Source organism: Leucopleurus acutus (genome assembly GCF_964270905.1).
Source record: "Leucopleurus acutus genome assembly, chromosome: 7".
In the NCBI taxonomy this organism is placed as follows: Eukaryota; Metazoa; Chordata; class Mammalia; order Artiodactyla; family Delphinidae; genus Leucopleurus; species Leucopleurus acutus.
This window is the reverse complement of record NC_139150.1, coordinates 68,492,303-68,512,444: the sequence shown is the minus strand read 5'-3', so window position 1 is coordinate 68,512,444 and position 20,142 is coordinate 68,492,303. Positions and strand designations below refer to the sequence as shown.

Sequence of the window (20,142 nt, the reverse complement as noted above, 5' to 3'; positions counted from 1 at the left end):
GGAACCTCTGAAAGATTCAGAAGTTTTCTAAACACATAGCAATCCCTCTCAGGCACTCATGGAAAGGATACTTTGGAACAGGAGGTCTCCCTACAGCCCCCTCACATTATACCCTTTGGCAGCTGCCTCTGTGACAAGCCAGGCCTGGCTTAAACCTAATTCTGGGATTCAACTTAAAAGACGCTCAGTAACCTCAGACCTGGCAACCACCATGCATGACTTCTTCAGATTCTAAAGGGCCTCCCCCCTCTCATTGAAAATAATAGCAATGACTGTGATATATATCACTTCCATGTTGTACAGTTTAAGGAGATATAATAAAGGTGAAGATGTTTTGGGCAATAGGGGACTAGTATAGCCTTCAGGAAATATCCCCCTCCGTTTGAGCATTTCTTTTCACAATTTTAGAAATGTGACTAGCCCTTGACAGGGCTTTATTGTAATTGCCCATGTGACTGGTCATTATTTGTAACTGTTTCCAGAGAGAGCTCTGGATGTTGCGTGACATCAGCTACTTGCAACGAGACCTGTTTTATTTTTATTCCCTAAAGTGGATTAAATGGAAAGATGAATTATATATGCCACCCCCTGTCCTAAGAGAAATGGTGTGATGATTTCCTCAATATAGAGAATTGTCCAGCACAGATTCAGTTTATTATTTTAAGCACCTACTGTATGCAAGTTATTCTGCTAGGTGCTTTGTTGAAACACAAGATTAAAAGGTGGGCAGTTTGCCCCATGGAACTTATAGACGGGGGAGGAATAAAGCACAGCAATCACTGAGCCACCAGGAAGAGAGTGGTAAGTACCACATGTGCTCAGAAAAAGATGACAGACTATGGGAGAAGGAAAGATTGCTTTCAGCGGGGGGCGGGGTGGGGAGGGATTTCGTGGAGGTGATCTTTGACCTGCACCCTAAAAGATCAGTAAATATGGAGTAAATTGGGAAAGGAGGAGTGGTAAGTTCCGAGCCACCCGGCTGAGAGAAGGATGAAAAGAGGGGCCACACCAACCCTTACTGGGTGCCTCCCACCTGCCGGGTGCAGTGCTGTGGGCTTTTTATATATTCTGTGTCATTTACTCCTTGTGGTGATCACATAGGTAGATTTTACTGAAGATGAGAAAACCAAAGCCCAAAGAAGTGTTGTATTAGATGAGGAAATGAGGACACAGAGAAGAAAAGTAATTGGCTCTGGGACTCGTAGGTAGTAAGTTGAGATGAGGGACCTGAACTCAGGACTGTGGCATGCCTCACCCTGTCCTCTCAGCTCCACTGTGGTTGCTCCACAAGGTGGAATGAGGAACTGGACAGTTCAGATTGGCTACAGTGTAGGAGTGGGAAGAAAGGCTTGATGGAGACCAGACCATGGGAAAGATTGAACCACAGACTAAGAATGACAGTGAGCTATTGACTGAAACATGGCCCCCCTACTGGAACACTTTACCATTAAAATGTTACTTTAATAAAACAATCCATTTACTCTCAGACACTGGACAAAAGCATAACATTTTTTTAAAAATTTGCCCCTCCCCTCGGAGCCCTTTCCCTCCCTCCCTTGTCTTCAGGTGCCCAGAACATAAATGGGAACAGCTCCCTGGACCACACCCAACTCCCTCTCCCACCCCGAGCCAATCAGAATTTTATCCACTCAGTCATTCATTCCCTAACATATTCTTTCAGCAACACGCAGTATGGACCAGGCACTAGACTGGGTGCGGGGCCTGTGGAGATGAAAGACAGTGCTTCTCCTGAAGAATTCACGCTCTAGTGGGAGACGTAGGCAGAGAGATGACTAGCGTGATGGGCAGAGCCGAGGTGCCAGGGGAGCCCAATGCAAATGAGGGCAGGCTTCTCAGAAGGGGCCATGTCTCCACTGCCTCATTCCTGCCTGCCAAGGTGATGACTCTCCCACCAGCCACCTGATTCTAGTGTGTTCACTTGATAATAGCTGAGCACCTGCCTCTGTATGAGTCATGTTCCTAGACTTGATAGATTCGTGAGCTTCACTCCTCCCAAAGACTCTATTTCCCTCTGTAACAAGATGTTTCCAAGGATACAAACAAATGACTCCAGGGGTAGTCTTTTGGTGACCTCAGATCCCCCTACATAGGCATCCATCCCTTTATCTCCTCATGGGGTGATACTGAATATTCTTGGAAGAGCAATCTCCAATTTTTACTTAATGTCAATAACCCAGAGTTTAACACTACTATATATAAAATAGATAAACAACAAGGACCTACTATATAGCACAGGGAACTGTATTCAATATCTTGTAATAACCTATAATGGAAAAGAATCTGAAAAAGAATATATATACACGTACATATTCACATGTACATGTATAACTGAGGTGTACACTTGGCTGTACACCTGAAACTAACACAACATTGTAAATCAACTATACTTCAGTTAAAAAATAAATAAATAACCCATAGTTTATTTCTCATCTGCAGACACCCAAATTTCATACCATTATCACTCCAGAACATCCTCAATAAATTGAACTTGGCTTCCTTACTAAAGTTACTTTAAATGAAAATGTAGAAAGTTAGTTCAAAAGAAAACAAACTCGTGTGATGGAACAGAGACAATTCAAAGGAGAGATGCCTTTCCACCAGTGGCAATATACACAACTAATCATTTCTGCTCTTTGGAGATAAACATTCACAGAGACATGTAGGTAGGTAGGTAAACAGAAATCCTGACTAAGGATACTTTGCAAAGATGCAATGTATTGTCCTAAACTCGTTGCCATTTAACAGAAGCCATTTCTAGAAAAATGATTTCTCCACTATTTAAAAAAGTCAATCTTTGTTCATTTGTATAAGGAAAAAAGAAGATAGAAAAGTTTGTTGTAATATCAAAGGCAAAAATAATCTTTTCTTTAATGAAATTAAGGCTAGTTTCATGGCAACCTATTGGCAACCTCTTTACCAAGCTGAGAAACTAATAATGTCTTATGTGAATCATGGTTTCCTCAATTAGTCATGTGGCTGAGTTTTGAAAACCCACATTATTTCAAAGAAACAGAAGCACCCTAAGGTTACATAGCCAGCCATTTGATGTTCTTAACTGCAGTGAAATATTCCAGTTCTTTCTCAAAGAGAAATTGAATTTTGGAGTACTATTCAACAGTAGTTTCCATTGCCCAAGAGGTATCCTCCGAAAATGTAGTCCTAGAACAGGTCCTTGGTGCTATCTTTGGCCTTCACATTATATTTTAATCCTGGCTTTGAATGGATGAGACTGTGTTGTATACCCTGATATATCAAGCAGGATAGTTTCAGCTCTATATAGCAGAAAATCCAGGTTAACAGTGGTTTAAATCAGATGGAAGTATATTTCTCTCTCAAGTAAAAGAGGTCCAGAGGCAAGCTGTACGTGGCTTATATGGAAGCTTCACAGTAATCCTAGACCCCAACTCCTTCCATCCTTCTTCACCATCCTAATATAGGACTTTCAACCTCAAGGGCACCTCATGGTCCAATATGGCTGCCACTACAGCTCCAGCCATCGCATCTGTATTCCAGGAAGGAGGAAGGGCTAAAATTATCCCCAGCTGTTTTGTCTTCCTTTTAAGGAGGCTTCCTTTTAGACCCTCCCAGTAAGATCTGTCCAAAACTCAGTTACATGCCTACACATAGTTCAAGGAAGCTTGGAAATGTAGTATGTTAAGCTGGGTGATTTGCTAGCCCCAATAATTCAGATATTATGTCATTAGGAAATGAAAAAGGAATAGATATTGATAGGCAACTTGCAGTCTCTCCACAACAGAGAAATAGCACTTTCATATAACTGTATGTTGTTGGGGAGGACTGAGACCAGAGCAAGCTCTGTGAGGAAGGTTGAGAGCTCATGCTAAGTTTGAGATGCCTATGGAACATCCAAGTGGAGATGTGGAGAAAGTGGAATTGTAGTCTGGAGCTTGGGAGAGAAGTCAGGGCTATAGATGTAGATTTGAAAGTCGTAAAATATAGGTATCATTTAAAGCTACAGAACTGGATAAGAATACCTAGCCAATCAATAGGAAAGAGGAGGCCAAGGACTGAGCCCTGGGGACTCTAAAGTGTAGGGTCTGGGAAGAAGGGAGACAGCCCAGCAAAGGAGACTGTGGTGGGCAGAGGACCAGGAGAGAATGGCATCCCAGAAGCCAAGGGAAGAACTTGTTCTAAAGGAGGGGCATAAAAAGGTGATGGCATCAATGAATTGACCAATGAGATCAAAGAATTTTTGTAATAGAAAGATAAAAGAGTTATAGACAGAACGTGAGATGTTTCCAATCAGGAGTTTGGACGTGGTGGAGTTATTGCTAGTGACAAAGACTAAGGTCTAACTGCAGGAGTGGATGGATGAGGTGAGCTGGAGGAAAGGGCAGCTGGAAGCGAGTAGGTGAGGGCGGTGAGGAACCAAGTGTTGCAGGGCTCACCACGTAAGAGTTACTGTGGATGGTAACACGAGTAATGGTGGAGAGAAAAAGAGTGAACTGGGTTCTCATATATTCAGGAAAGAGGGAAGGATGACTTGGAAGTCGTTTGGGGTATAGGTGGTAGAGTTTATTGGCCTGGGCTTCAAAGAAGGACAGAGAAATGATCTATAAGTGGTAAGGTAGGAGGAATGGAATGTGGGCACTTGGAGAGACAAGAAGTGTCACTTTCAAAGGCCACAGGAGGAAAAGGGCCATCAGGAAACAGCTGTTTCAGCTGGAACAAAAAGACAATGTTCATAGAAGAGGTTAAGACATAAGAGATTTACCGATGGCAGGGCTGGGAGGTTGAGTCAGTCCAGGGATTTTCAGAGCCACTTGGTGTTAAGCATCTCGATGGTGATGGATGGTGCTGAAGTGAACAAGGATGTAGCATGGGATGGGAACAACCTAACGATGTTTTCAAACTTCTTCCTAGAGCCTCTTTCTTGCAATTGGTTGCGTGGGAAGTTTGCAGTGATAAAGTGGGGTCTATCTTTCCAGGAGAGAGGAGCTCTGGGGAATCCCCCTGAGTCCAGCTTGGAGTGGGGAAGGTTGAGGAAGGAGATCAGCTTCCTTAATTCAGGGAGAGAGAGTTCAGTCCAGCACAGGAGGACCTTTCTTACAGACATGGCCAAAGATGGGATGGCCTGTCTCAGACAGGAGTGAGTCTCCCATCTCTGGAGAAGCCAAAGAAGCCTCCATCAGGATGTTCAGATAAGGGACACCTTGATGCCCCTTCCAGTCCCATGTCCAAGATTCTGTCCTGGTGCCTTTGTTAAGTGTGACGGCAGACATTTTGGGTTTGCCGTCTACCCTTAAGATTAACTTGATCTTGCATTTTGATTAAGCTGCCACCAAGATTATGGTAGGTCTGTTCCTGGGTCATAGCATCTGGAATAAAAGGCTTGTGTATTAGTTGATCCATTTCACAGCCAAACTCTTTATTAATGTGGTTAAATACAGCAAATAGTCCATTAGATAGTTCCTGTGGAATAGACCCTTAAAAGAACAACAACCCACCCCCCCCAAAAAAATCCTATATTCTTAGTTACAAATCTAAACTTCTACCACAGTAGAAATTTTAAATTGCAAATTAATTTTAACTATTCTTTTTTATTATAAAAACATTACATGTGCACAGAGGTAAAAAGCAAACATTACATAAGGAAAGATAATAAAAGTGAGTCCCCCTTTTACCTCAGATTCCATTCATTCCTTACAGTTAACCACTTTTATCAGGTTTTTAACATATTCTCTTTTCTTCTATGTACTGTTCTATACCTGGCTTTTGTTTATTAATATGTCTTGAAGATATCTCCGTATTAGCACTTTTTTACTTTCCTCATTCCTTTTTAGCAGTTGCATAGTATTCCACTGCCTGGCTCTTCCCTAGTGGGTTTGATCAGTCCCCTGTTGATGAAGATTTAGGATATTTCCATTTTTGTTCATTTAGTTATTACAATGCTACATGAGCATCTTCTTTTCCCGTATAACAAACTCTACTGAATAGAAGATATAAATAAAGATATAAAATAAATGTCTGGAAATAGAAATGACAGATCAGAAGACATTCCCACTTCAGACTGCGAATGATAGTGCCAAATTGCCCTTCAAAGGCATTGCACCAATTTACACTCGTAGTAACGGTGAAGGAGCAAGCCTTAAACAACAAATTTAAATAAGTTCTTTGAACAGAGATTCAAACTGACTTCATTCCAAAGCGGATAAGCCTTCATAATGTAACTCCCTTCTCATGTTCTCATTGCTAAACCTGACTTTTTACCAAAGTTGATTGAAAGCCAGGGTGCAGTTCTGATGGAAGTCCTTGTCCTTTTTAAATGCAATGACAAGGCAATTCCTCCCACACAGAATATCCAGTTTCCACTGCAGCATGCACTTTCTTGCCTCAAGGCCATTGATATCCCTATAGAAAGTCCAAGAAGTACACTGCAGGTTACCTTTCTCCCTTCTGGTTACCAATGAGGGAACCCTCTGTTGTGCACAGACACCATTTCCAGCACCATGTTATGTTTCATTCATTCCAGGTTTATGGTTTAACTCATTTGGTCCAACTTTCCATAACCACACAATTTTTCTGGGCACCTGAACAGATGCTGTCTGTTAAGGCTGAGCCTTCTCCAAAAAAACAGATTGAACTCATCAGTTATTAACCACATTACTTTTTTAGAGATGTATTCTTACAAGTCTCTCCCTGGGGCTGGATCTTAGGAAGACAGCAGCCTAGTGTGTGTGCATAACCAAACTAATCAGCTAGTAACCTGTATCAGATCTGTCAGAAAGACCAAACCAGCTGTGCGTAAATCCACGGTCTTCCTGAAAACCAGGACCAAGGAAGTCTTCTCATTAGAATACATCCAGCTCCTCAAACTTCATTGCATCTTATTTTCATGATCGAAACTGTCAGCAGTAAACGCAGAAAGATTGGACTTGGCAAGTAAAGGCAGACTTTGCCACATTGCATATGTAGAAGGTGTTAAGTGGCAGCAGAAGGCAAACCATGGATGCTTTTTTTTTTTGTCTATTTCTGACATCTTCAGAACTGAAAATGTTAAGTTCTCCTTCATCAGTCAAACTTGAATACTGTTATTATAAATTAATAATATAATTCCCGCCCCCATGAAACTTTCTCTTTAAAAAAAAAAAGTGGGAATCTGTTATACCAGGAGGTTGGCATGTTCAATTAAGCATGGTAAGTTTCTCTTTTGATTAGATCTGAAATGAACTGAAGTATCTCATTTTAGTCATGGGCCACTAAGCCTTCAGTCCCATTTAGTTAAGAACCCACGGCAGGTGCCGGCACTTCTGTTGCAAACCCACATTTCAAATGAGATTTACAGGCACCAGTTTACCATGTAAAGTTGAGGATTCAGAAAAAATAGAACATAAGAATTCAAGTTAACAGACAATTTGCAGACACATGAAATCCAAGTGACAGGAGAGGATGGGTGTACATGAAACAATGGCTGCTACAGAATAAAATCTTTCCCTTTATGCCAAGATAAATAACTGGGTAATATATAGGCTCATCATAAGAAAGAACTGTTTTGTTACACTCTGTTTTTTATATACAAGTCAGAGTAACCGTTCAACACGTATTTATTGAGCACCTACTATTTGCCAAGTGCTGTGAACAAATCAAAACTCTGCCCAAATGAATACACCAATGTCACAGCCCATTTGCAGAGAGACATACCCAAGATACAGGCTTTGACAACCTGATTCCGAGGAGCTCTTTTCCACCCCTTAGGTGGCGTTGGGGCTGGATGCTGGCAAATCTTGGATCTGAAGCATGCCTGGGTAAAGTGATTCTTTATTCGTTTGCCTCTTAGATATCCACAGGGTGCGAGGGATGGGAGCAGGGGAAAGGGGTTCAAGCCTTCTATCCGGCAGCCCCTCCCTGGCTCAGAGCTCCAGAGCTGAGATCAGACAAACCGCTTTGAGGATGTTTGTGTGTGAGCCATTTGTATCTGTGTATATGAGATAGAAAGGTCCAGAAAATTAAGTTCCTTAAATAATAAAACAGGCGACCCAAAATGATGAAGAACAGTAACTCCCAAGCCGTGTCAGCCTCGACTAAGGTCAGTAAATTGGCTCCTTGCCTGAAACATCGTAGTTTGCTATCTGATACCTGTGCGAGTTTTTTGGTTTGTAAAATTCCAGTTTTGCCTGAACTTGATTAGGTTATCTTTTTTTTTTAAAAGAGAGTCTCAAAATAGACAAACATTCATTGTAAACACTGTTAGACTTTGGAGATTTAATCACAACATTAACTGGGAAGAGAGTCTGGTGAGTTTCCTGCGATGTGTTTCTGGATCTTCCTTCTTTCTCTCCCCTGGAAAAGAATGTAAACTTCAAATAGATTTGCATACAGCAAGAACTCCAAGCATCTCTCTCTCTCTCTCTCTCTCTCTCTCTCTCTCTCTCACACACACACACACACACACACACAAGGTTCCCTTTGTTGTTTGTGTTAATGTTATATTCATAAACACTTACTGGGGACCAGCCTACGAAGTAAGTACTGGGGGGACAGATGAAAAGCAACATCCCTGCCTTGAGGGGCCCACAGGCCAGTTGGAGAGAGGGTCAGTAAAACACCTCTGAGGCTCTATGGTAACTGCCATGACAGCATCAGTATCAGAGCGGTGTTATAAAGTACCAAGGTGCCTTGCCAGCCCAGGAAAGGGACTCGGGGAAAAGCTTCCTGAAAGATGAGATGCCTAAAGCAGAGTCTTAAGAAGGAGTAAGACAAGAAAAAATAACCGGGGAGCATTCCAAGCCATATGAAGGGTAAATTAGAAGGGGGCAGGTCGGCAATGTGATTAGAAGCTGGGAGACCGATTCAGACGCTGTAGCCAGCATCCAGGCTGGAAAGGTTGGATCTGAAGTGTTCAAAGGTAGACTCGAAAGGACCTGGCAGCTAATTGGATATGGGGGAGAGGGAGACCTCTAAGGTGGCTAGAAAACACTGGGAGTGAGGAAATCACCAACAGAAAATACAAGCAGAAGAGCAGATTCCTAGGAAGGAAAACGATGTATGGAAGTTTGGGGCATGTTGAGTTTAACCATCAGAGGGACTTCCCAGTGAAGGTCCATTGGGAATGGTCCATTGGATGAGAGGATCTGGGCCAGAGATCTGAATATGGGAATCGTCACTATCCAGGCGGTGGTCCACTGGATCCCTTGGGAGAATGTGAGGTTTGAGGAAGAGGGAGCAAGGAGGGGCCCCTGAGGAGTGGTGACACTTAAGGAGCACTCTCGGGACTCCTTGAAAATCAAAGAGGATTTTGAGGGGGGGGAGTGAGGAATATCAGATGCCACTGAGATCCAGGCAAGTGGAGGTGAAACGTGGCCACGGTGGGTTCAGTGGAGCAGTGCTGACAAATGGCAGATGCAGAGTTAAGAAATGACCGAAGGAACCCTAAGGACACAGAGGCACCAGCACAGACTGATCTTTCCAGAGGCTTGTCCACGAAGAGAAGGCAAGAGAGAGCGGTGCCCGCAGGAAATCTGAAGTGAAGGGAACAGTTGCCACATTGAAAGACTTAAGCATGATTATATACTGAGGGGAAAGGGAAGGATTGAGGATAAGATGACTGATTAGGCAGAGTCCCTGAAAAGGCAGGAAATGGGGATAAAGGACAAAATGTCAACCTTTAAGATACCAACTTTTGAAACACATTGGAAATCTTCCAAAATACTTAGGAAGACACTCTCATATTTCCAATGATAAGGTGACCCCGTTAGGAGAGATGTTGTAGAACCAATTCACATGTAGACAGAACTGTGCTTTACTTGAGACTCCAAAGGTCATTGTTACAGAAAATTATTTTTAAAAACCTTAATAAGGAAATCAGCCTGCTTCATTTCATTATATGATGGGTTTGGCCACCGCTTGAGATACGATTATGTAAATATTCTTATTAATTACAAAAACTAGTCCTGTGATTATATCTATAAATATAACCACAATTAAATTACGTTCATCATCTTTATTATGTGGTCCGTTCACAAAATATTTACAAAGACACTTTACAAACTACTTTATGACAATACTAGCTTAATTTCCATTATTGTCAATGTAATTTTACAATAAGTGGTTTTACATGATGTTTCACAAAAATTAGAGGAAATAATTCAGAGGTTGTACCTCAAAAGTAGATTTAAGAATAAGTAAGTAAACTCTATGATCTTGGTGTTTTTGTGCAGGACGAGAATATTATTTTTAATATTTGGCTTTTAAGAATAAAAGTCAGGTCAGATCCAAGAGGAGTTTATTCCTTCAAGCTGCTAGGTAGTGTCTTGTATCTTAGAACTTCCACTGTTCTCTGAGTTTCCATGCCCTCCCGAGAAGGCCCACACCATCAGAGCGTGAATCTCAAGTCCTTGTTTCTTGTCTCTCTGGCTCCAGGCACCCACCAGCTGGATCTTATTACCAAATGCTACCTGATTCGTAGCACAGTCTTGGTTAATATTTGCAGAGTAGAAGATTGTGACTTGTACTGACTTGGAAGAAAAGCTGACTTCCCAGGGGAGCTAATATACCGAGAGCCTCACTGTAACTCAGTGACTGCATGTGACGTGCCAAGCACGATTCTAAGACGCTTGTTGAGGGACACAAAGATACACAGATGGCGGAGAGGTCTCTGCCCCTGAGAAGCCTGCCCTCTGGTGGGGAAAGCAGACAGGTGGGCAGCAAACTGAAATAAGGGCTGTGACAGGGGTACAAAGTGCCATGAGAGCGGCGGGCGGATTTCCACTTGGGAAGGTGGGTGTGTGTATCAGCAGAGAAGAAGCTTCGGGTCTGGCCTTCAGTTAGGCCTTGACAAATGAGGAGTATCTTCATACAGAAGGAGAAGCCAAAGCCCAGCTTTCCCCGCTCTGCTCTCTGCTGTGCTCGCCGGGCCTCCTCTTCCTTCCAGTGCTCACCTGGGCAGCCTGGCGGGGGAGGTGCAGGAATGGGATGACTGGTGTCCCCCTCTGTCTTCCATCTCTGGTGCATAAACACCTGGTCCAGCCCATTTCTCCTCTTTACCTTTGGACAGTTCCTGGGGCTCTACATACGGACCCTCAGCCCTACTGGGGCCTTGGGCTTGGGTGGACTTGAAAGGATTTACTTTGGGTCATTAGCCAAGGAGAAGCACGTGAACCTCATCACCTTGCCAGGAAACCTCAAACACAAGGATTGATTGAGCCCCACTGGGCGCTGGGGATACGGCAGCGAACAAAACAAAACCGATGAACATCCCTACCCTCGTGGAGCTTGGCTACTAATGGGAAGCAGCAGATAATCAATAGCAATAAGAATACAGTAAATAGATGGTGAAAAATACTTTAGAGAAAATAAGCTGGGGGTGAGAAACGCTGGAAAGAAAAGCCGCAAATTTAAATAGGCTGCTCAGAGCAGCCTTGATGAGAAGGTGACATTTGAACGAGTACTTGAAGGAGTTGAGAGAGTGAAGCCCGTGGATCCCTGGGAGAAGAACATTCCAGGTAGAGGGACCAGCAAAGGCCATGGCGCTGAGGTGGGAGGGTGGACAGTGTTTTCCAGAACAGCAAAGAGGCCAGCGTGCTTGAGCAGAGTAAGCTAGGAGAGGGGGAGGGGATGAGGGAGGGGATCGAGGTGAGCTTCACTGGACAGAATTTTGCAGGTCACTGGGAAGACTTTGGCTTTCACTTTGACCTCAGGAGCCACTGCAGGATTTTGCACAGAGGAGTGAGTGGCGTGATCTGATCACTGAGACCAGCCTGGGGGACAGAGAGGTAAAGGTGGAAGGGAGACTGGCCAGGAGGCCAGCAGGATTGTTGCTCGGCCCAGGGGGGTGGGGAGGGAAAAGTGGTGAGATTCTGAAATATTCTGAAAGTAGAGACCCCAGATTTGCTGGTGGATAACATGTGGGATGTGAGAGAAGGGGAGGAACCCACGATGACCCCAAGGTCGGCGTTTGCTCTCTGCCACGTCAGTTCCATTGCATGCCTTCTCAGAGAGACGATGGCCTAGCTGCCTGACCTGAGTCTCTGCTTCCAGACAAAAAGACGGGATAAACAGGAAGAAAGTTCAGCGCCCTTTTACTTTTGAAGCTACCAGCCAAGCCATAAACTTCAAAGACGGAGATGGGAAAGGCAGAACTGAACACACAAAAATAGTTTCTAAAACACTGTCTAAGTATTTCCCCTTGTTTCATTTTCCCTTTTCTTCTCCCAAACCAAGGTCTGTTCACCGAGGTGTGTGTGGCCACTCCCTTTACATCTGTAAATCTCTTTGGTCCTATCTCTTCTGTGTTTCTGGTGCTCAGAATGTTCATGGCAGCCGGGAGGGAATCTTAGCTCCAACCCAAAGGGTTCCTGTCCAGCGCTGCTGATTACTTGGTGGGAAAGATGTGAAGGAATTTCCAGGGGTTGTTTTCATTCATTAACAGCAGAAACAGAAGCAAAATGCTTTTTCTTTGAGTAAACAGAACCTCCGAAGGTTATTTTGTGAAGCGGCTTAGAGCTTCTGTTTTATGGCAGAGAGATGGGTTGAGGATTTTGACTCCTCAGATTTTGTTCTTCCAAAATTTGTTCCTATTCATAATAGGCCTTTCTGCTTTGATCTTCTCCCACACTTCCCTGCTGCACCCCCTCAACACACAGTCCCCTGAGGACACTCAGCTGGTATTCTGCAAATTTCAGAGCAAGCTAAACTATATTAAAATTGTGTACTAGGTTTTGACGTGCTAGGTGCCTCATGATTTGAGCAGAATGTGCTATTTCTGCGATTTTAAGTATACAAATAATCTGTCGCTGTATAAAACTACAGCACTTTAAGGGTTCACACTGCAGCAGAGTATATTTTTGAAAGTTGCCTTAAAAAATGTTAAAAATCACTCCTTCTCTCACCTTGAAAAGTGCTCAAAATCGTCTTCTTTATCCCCAGGCACAGAGCTACAGTTTTTTCTTAGATCTGTCCATGTCAACCCTTATGCCAACGTGGAATCCATGCCTAAAATAGTCTATGGAAGCAGTGCCTTTACTGCCAAGGTCTCTTGCACCGGAGGCTGCTAAGCTTCCATTCTATTTTTAAATATCAAGCTTTTTATTTTCAGTAATTTATGGGGTGAAGGTCCTGCATTCACTTCCATAATAATAACAACCCTTTCTGAGTAATTTACTGTATGTCAGGGCCATCTAAACACCTGCTGTGTATCAAACCATTAAGTCTTCCAGCAACTGTATGAGCTGGGTGTTCTATTTATCATCCCCATTTAAAAATTCTGAGCCTGAGACACGGAGGAGGTAAAGCCCTTGTGCATCAGGAAGCTCTTCTGAGCCACCCCGAATCCACTGTGCAACACCAATAGCTCTTGCCTGTACCCTGTCCTCACAGGGAATGGGAGAAAGCTGATTACTATCTTTTCATTTTAAGATCACGAAGGTATCTAAAACACAGAGGGCCAGCTCCCTCACCTTGACCTTCTTAATTTCGGGAAAGTATAAAGCGATCCTTCTCCTTATTGGTTTTGGAACTGACTTTGGAGGACTCACTGAAAACTAAACACCAATCCGACAAGGCCTCCGATGCTTACACTGTCGGGTCAGATGCAGCTAATTCTCCAGTCCCGCCTGTGTGGCTTGACAGAAGAGACGATGCCAACGGTTCCTCTAAAGCAGGGGTCCCCCACCCCGGGCCGCACAGCAGGAGGTGGGCAGCGGGTGAGTGAGCAGAGCTGCATCTGCCGCTACCCGTCGCTCTCATTACCGCCTGAGCCATCCACCGCCGCCCGCCCCTCTCCATGGAAAAATTGTCTTCCATGAAACCGGTCCCTGGTGCCAGGAAGGTTGGGGACAGCTGCTCTAAAGAAATTCAGGGGCTTCCCTGGTGGCACAGTGGTTGAGAGTCCGCCTGCCGATGCAGGGGACATGGGTTCGTGCCCCGGTCCGGGAGGATCCCACATGCCGCGGAGCTGCTGGGCCCGTGAACCATGGCTGCTGAGCCTGCGTGTCCGGAGCCTGTGCTCCGCAACGGGAGAGGCCAGAACAGTGAGAGGCCCGCGTACCGCAAAAAAAAAAAAAAAAAAAAAAAAAATTCAGGGCCATGTCACCCTTGCCCCTGGGCTGTCTGTTGGTTTCTTTTTCCTCTTATTTACAGAGTTCTGCTAATGCCAGGTGCTGTGATCAGTCCTTTACACGTATTTTCTCACTTAAGCCTTGCATTTAGCTCAGGAGTCAGTCGTTAACATCCCTGTTCAACAGGTGGGAAAACTGAAGCTCAGAAATATTCATGTATTTACCAGTTCTCTCAGCCAGCAGAGCCAATGAGAGAGGCGGGGCTTAAGCCCAGGCCTAGCTGCCTCGAAATCACATCCTTTTAACCGCAATACTGTGCTGCTGTCCTCAACACACACGCATCCTGCGAGGTGTTCTCCCAGCTTGTGGCTTTAGGCTGAACAGGTTCTCAAGGTGCCAGGTCTTCCTACCCCCAAACCCAGAGGGTCCCTTTGAGAATCATGTTCTGTGCTCACTCTTGTCCTGTCAGCATGATCCTCCCAGCTTTTCTCAAAAGGTGCCCTGTGGTGATTCCAGGGGTGTCCACTGAACTGGGATGAGGATGCCTTGCTGGCGAGGCTCTGCCCCACCACCTCAAGGAACTCCCCTGTGTGCTAAATTCGAAAGGTGGGCCTTCACCTTTTCTGTGTGCTGCTTTTCTAGAAACTAATCTCTGAAAATCCTTTTAGGCCTTGGAGCAGCCATTGTCAGCACTGACAAGGCAGAAGGGCTGCCAGGTCCTGCAAATTGGGGCAGAAGTTGTATTAAAGAAGTTGAAGGGGTGGGTGGACAAGAGCTGCTCCCCAGGCAGCCTCTGCAGCTTTGCCTTGCTGCCCAAGGGCTGAACCCCAAGAGAAAACAAGTAAGGTCTATCCCTCCCATTTTTCCATAGCACAGAAAATCTGAGGTGCTCCTGCAGTGGGAAAATGAGTGACACACAGTCTAGAAAACCCTTGCTGGTCTGTGAAAATGTTTGAGAACCTATGAAATCCCAATTCTAGAATCATTTCCCTACCCTGTTCTCGCACTCCTCCTTTAGAGAATTTGGGGAAACCAGCCCACGAGTGACAGTGGCCAACACCATTATGAAAGGTGTTTCCTGGCAGAGGGAGTGGCCAAACCCTTCCACGCTTTGGGGTCCCTTTTGTTATCATTTCTCTCTGGCGTTCATCTGAGCTCTGAAAAGATCCTTGGAATCACACACAACATGTGATTAACTGGTTTCTATTGAATATTTTTCTCTGCCATGTTTCATGACTTTCGGGCATGACTTGGATTGGATTACTTCACGTTTTATTTCCCCAGGCTTGTTTGTTTCCTCTTCTGAATGCTCTCTTGCTTTATTATTATTTTACATATAATTTTAAAATAGCAATTGTTGATCATAGAGCTGCAGAATGTTCTAAGTTCAAAGACAGACCCCCAATCCACAGAGTGGCATTATTACTAGAATCATCACCTTCTATAAAGTTTTAGAACCTCCCTTTTCCTCTTCTTGCCTTTCCAGCAGATGATTTGAGGACTTCTTAGGGTTGTCTTCCACAAGAAGTACCCCTCTTTAGGCTTCAGGCTGCCAATTGCTGAGAATCACTCTTCATTATCCAGCTATCTACTCCCCAAATAAGACTAGATTTGGCAGCCAGGAACGTGTCTTGCATCCATGCTCCCTGGCAACCTCCAGACAACCCCAGCTCCCTGCCTGTTTCCTCCTTCTTGAATTCCTTCTTTTTCTCTCCTTTTTCTTTTTTTTTTCCTTCTTCCCTTTTACCTCCTCCTTCTCCTAGTCCCCAGACTTCTTTCCTTTCCTCTTTTCTTCCCCGAGTTTTCCTTGGAGATTAAATAGAAATAACCAAATTCAAATTACCTTCCAGCGTGGGGAACCTGATGCTGACCTTCAGCGTCCCTCAAGGATGGACATCATGCCCATCACCTAGTCCTTCCTCCTCATTCCTTATGAAGCCCAAGCCACATGCTGACCCACTTTTCTCTGCGTCATGTCCCTCTTCCTGCTTCCTTGGAGGGTGTGCCCAGCAGGGCACATTCATTACCTAGACTAAGGTACTTACCTGCTGGAGGCTACCTTTATGGTAGCAGGCATCTAGATTTAAGACTAATGGAGCTTGCAAGCAGAAGGGGCTCTGTCCCCCGTCATTTTCACCATTGAAGTCAACTGGTCCCACTCTAGTTTACAGCTTCTGTCATCCCCAGCCAGGCACACAAGTCACCTCTATGACCACTCCCCAGGATTTCCGTTCACAAGGAGAGGTGGGGTGCGGATGCCAACCTGCCATGCCCCATCCTAGGAGGACAGGCTCTCCAAGAGAAACATTTTGGGGCTTGATTTGGTTTGGTTTTGGTCTAACTAGAAAAGTAGATGAGCTCCTCTGCTAATATGCTGCTAGAGAACCCAGCTAACCCCCAATGCCTAGTGGGAAAATTGTAGGAGTTGTGATATTTTCAGGGACTCATCATATCTGAATCTAGGCAATAATCAGTCAGTTTCAAATGAGGCTCCTTTGTACCTTGAACGTTCCCAGGGGGAAAAAATTAAGGATTAAAAGAGAAAGAAAAATGTGCTATGTTTCACATAAAGTAATCTCTACACTTTTGCATGCTTTTTTCTGTGCTTGTTGCATGCATTTACCCATTAATTATGTCAGTAATGGAGAAGAAATGAAGCATTACTTTTGTGGTACAGCTGTTTAAAATGATTACTTTGAAAATGGTATTTTTTCCAGCACCTTTCCTTAAGCGTCTCTTCACCAACAGACATTACTTGCTGTGCTTAGTTGCTCATCCTTTACCCTAAATCCCCAACTGGAATCAGTTGCCTCCCTGATGCTTTAATTGCAGCTGACTCAGCTAATTCGAAAAGCTGTGATGCATCCCAACTCCTGTAGAAATTGCAGTGTTAATTAAGATAAATGTTTGAAAACCAAAGTCAAATCAAAGGACCCCTGGACTTGGCTTTCCATGGTCAAAAGCCAATTCTGGGATGAGCATATAATTCCAGAGACACGGCTATGCCTCCAGAGCAGTTCTGTTTCTCTAGAAGCATTACTTTTGTGGTAACAGCTGTTTGAAATGATTACTTTGACAATGGTATTTTTTCAGACCTCAGCTGTAGAGGGAGTTTTGGTGATGATTGGTGCTTTCGTTTTTTGTAAGCAATTGGGAGGGAGGGAAGAGGTCACCTTTCGTCTGTGATCCGGCAGCTTGAGGTTCTCAGAGAACTGGGCTGAAGAATCACAAGGTAAGAAAGTACCCTTCTTGCAGGTCATAGGGCCTTTGGGCTGGGCAGAAAGGAGTGGTTGCCGCTGACCGGCTCCATAGCTGAGGAAGCCACGTTCCTGCTTCACCAGCGCTTCGCCATTTGCCACGAGCCTCTCTCTTTATCTTCCTTCTCACCTGTCTCCTTTCCATTACTTTCTCTTGCTTCAGGGAGGTTCAGAGAAAAGGCTTCAATTCTCCACAAGATCGCCAAGAAAAAATGTCAGGTGGATGAGAACGAGAGGCAGAATGGGGCTGCTAACCATGTGGGTGAGTCCGGGAGACTTCCATCCCATGCCTTTCCTGAAGTACCTGGAGGGGGGCAGAGAGACAGGACCCAGTGTGGGCACCCCAACTCAGTGCAGACACAGAACCCCGCAACTCAGCCCTTTCCTGGGTGTCAGCAAGAGTCCCACTTCCCCCTCATGGGTACAGGGCATGAATAGACACAATACATCACCTACCCCCAGGGGAACTTTAAAAAGAGCAAAATGAGGGCTTCCCTGGTGGCGCAGTGGTTGAGAGTCCGCCTGCCGGTGCAGGGGACGCGGGTTCGTGCCCCGGGCCTGGGAAGATCCCATATGCTGCGGAACGGCTGGGCCTGGGAGCCATGGCTGCTGGGCCTGCGCGTCTGGAGCCTGTGCTCCGCGGCGGGAGAGGCCACAGCAGTGAGAGGCCCGCGTACCGCAAAAAAAAAAAAAAAAAAAAAAAAAAAAAAGTCCATGCTCATGTTCTTGAATGGCGAGTTGGTCAGTTTGCCTGGTCTAGAGAATGCATACCCTGGGAGTTGAGAGGGCACTCAAGCTCAGACATCAGGCCAGAGGGGATGCCAGAGAGCTAGTAAAGAGAGGAAGAGGGCTGAGTACACTAAAAGGCATGGAGGAGAAGGGTAGAACTCCTTTGCCATCTGACACTACCTCAGCCCTGGGCCTTATCACCCCTCAGAGACCACTACCTTCTCCCTTGGCCCAAGATAGGGTGTTCTTCTCTATGTGGCTCTTACCCCTACTTGACTCCATTTGCTTTCTTTGTATGTACCTGATTATGTCACAGAAAAAATCGAGCTCCCAAACAGCACCAGCACAGAAGTGGAGATGACACCGTCCAGTGATGCTTCGGAACCTGTACAAAATGGAAATCTCTCCCACAGCGTTGAAGCTGCGGAAGCCCAGGTACGCCTCTTTTCCATTGCTCTTCCGGACCGCCGTTCGCGTCGATATTCTAGCCCAGCAGCACAGACTTAACGTTCTCCTTGGAGGCCCCAGCTCCCAGCTGGGTGGACACCAGGTGGAGTCATCCATCCTCGTGTATATTTCCCAGTACCAGCCGGGGCACCACATGCGTCAGGCTCTTCCTTTATCCAATAAGTACACATATTCTCTAAGCCACTGTTTCTCAGGGTGAGATTGGAGGACTCATGGGGATAAAAATGCAGATCCCTAGCCCATATCCCAGACCCGATGAAACAGAATCTCTGAGAAGCAGCACCCAGGAATCAGCATTTTTAACTCCCTTCCCTAGTGATTCTTAGTAGATGATAAAGTTTGATCACTGCTGCAGTCTAATCCTTTCTCTGTCTTTAGGGCCAAGATTAAGTAACAGAGAAACCACAGCCATCACACCTTGGTTAGCCCCCTTTGGCCTTCCCTGTCCCTGCAGTTGAAATTAATCAGTACTCTGGCCCAGTCCACCATTCAGTGTTGCAACCATTAGATAGTTTGATCTAATGGCTATAATATTTAACATTTATACGTACTGTGTGCCACGGCTTTGGTGCTAGGTGCTTTAAACCATCCAGCTGAAGGTATAGACGTTTAATATCTCCATTTTATAGCTGAGGAAGCTAAAGCTTAACAGGATGAAGTAGTTATTCAGGATTACTTAGTTTGTAGCTATTAGAAATGAGATTTGATCTCAAGACTGTCTAAATATAGTGTCTGTACTATTTCCACCGAGCAGCACTGCCTCCAGACCACAGTTGCTCAAAAAAGTAGGCAGAAGCAAAAAGTAGGTGGTGCCTGTTAGATTTCTGGATCTCACCCTCCTCAAGTGAATCAGAATTTCGAAGGCATAGAGCCCTAAACTCACATTTTAATCAGTCACCCTGGGTCAGTGTTTCTCAAACTTTAATGTGCTTAGGAATTTCCTGGGGGATCGTGTTACAATTCAGGATCTGATTTGTCAGGTCTGGAGTAGGGCCCAGAGTCTGCGATTCTCCTGAGCTCCAAGGTGATTCTGATGCTGCTGGTACGAGAACCACACTTTGAGTAGCATTCCCCTCAAGTTTGTGACCCACTTCTCTAGGCAGAATTTTCCTGATGAGCTGATAATGAAGCCAGACCACAGCAAATCCATTCCAGCACTCTCTTCTCCTTTACACCGGGATACCCTCTGCAACAGAGGAAGTCTGTATGTCTCAGACAGACACTTGCTCATTGTTGCCTGTTGCCTTTATTCCCTGAAGAAAGGTGCAAGGAAAGTTTCTTTGTTTAAAGGAAAGGATAAAGATGTCAAGCACCTTTTCATATACCTGTTGGCCATTTGTACATCTTGTTTGGAAAAATATCTACTCAGGTCCTTTGCCGGTTTTTTAAAAAAATATTTATTTATTTGTTTATGTGTTTATTTGGCTGCATCAGATCTTAGTAGGGGCACGAGGGATCTTTGTTATGGTGCGTGGGCTCTCTAGTTGTGCCGCATGGGCTCAGTGGTTGCGGTGCATGGGCTTAGTTGCCCCGCGGCATGTGGGATCTTAGTTCCCTGACCAGGGATCCAACCCGTGTCCCCTGCATTGGAAGGCAGATTCTTAACCACTGGACCACCAGGGAACTCCCTTTGCCCATTTTTTCATCAGGTT

At 44.9% G+C, this 20,142-nt stretch overlaps 1 protein-coding gene across 3 annotated transcripts in view; it reads left to right on the top strand.

The window, feature by feature from the left end:
• Positions 1-20,142, top strand: part of SLC24A2 (solute carrier family 24 member 2) — a gene marked incomplete at both ends in the record, with an annotated part of 240,539 nt that overhangs the window by 173,804 nt on the left and 46,593 nt on the right. For all 3 annotated transcript variants that reach the window (XM_082843266.1, XM_082843265.1, XM_082843264.1), the window contains 2 exons: positions 17,457-17,555; positions 18,339-18,457. In XM_082843266.1, the coding sequence (XP_082699392.1) occupies positions 17,457-17,555; positions 18,339-18,457 (218 nt within the window). The remainder of the gene's footprint in view (positions 1-17,456; positions 17,556-18,338; positions 18,458-20,142) is intronic.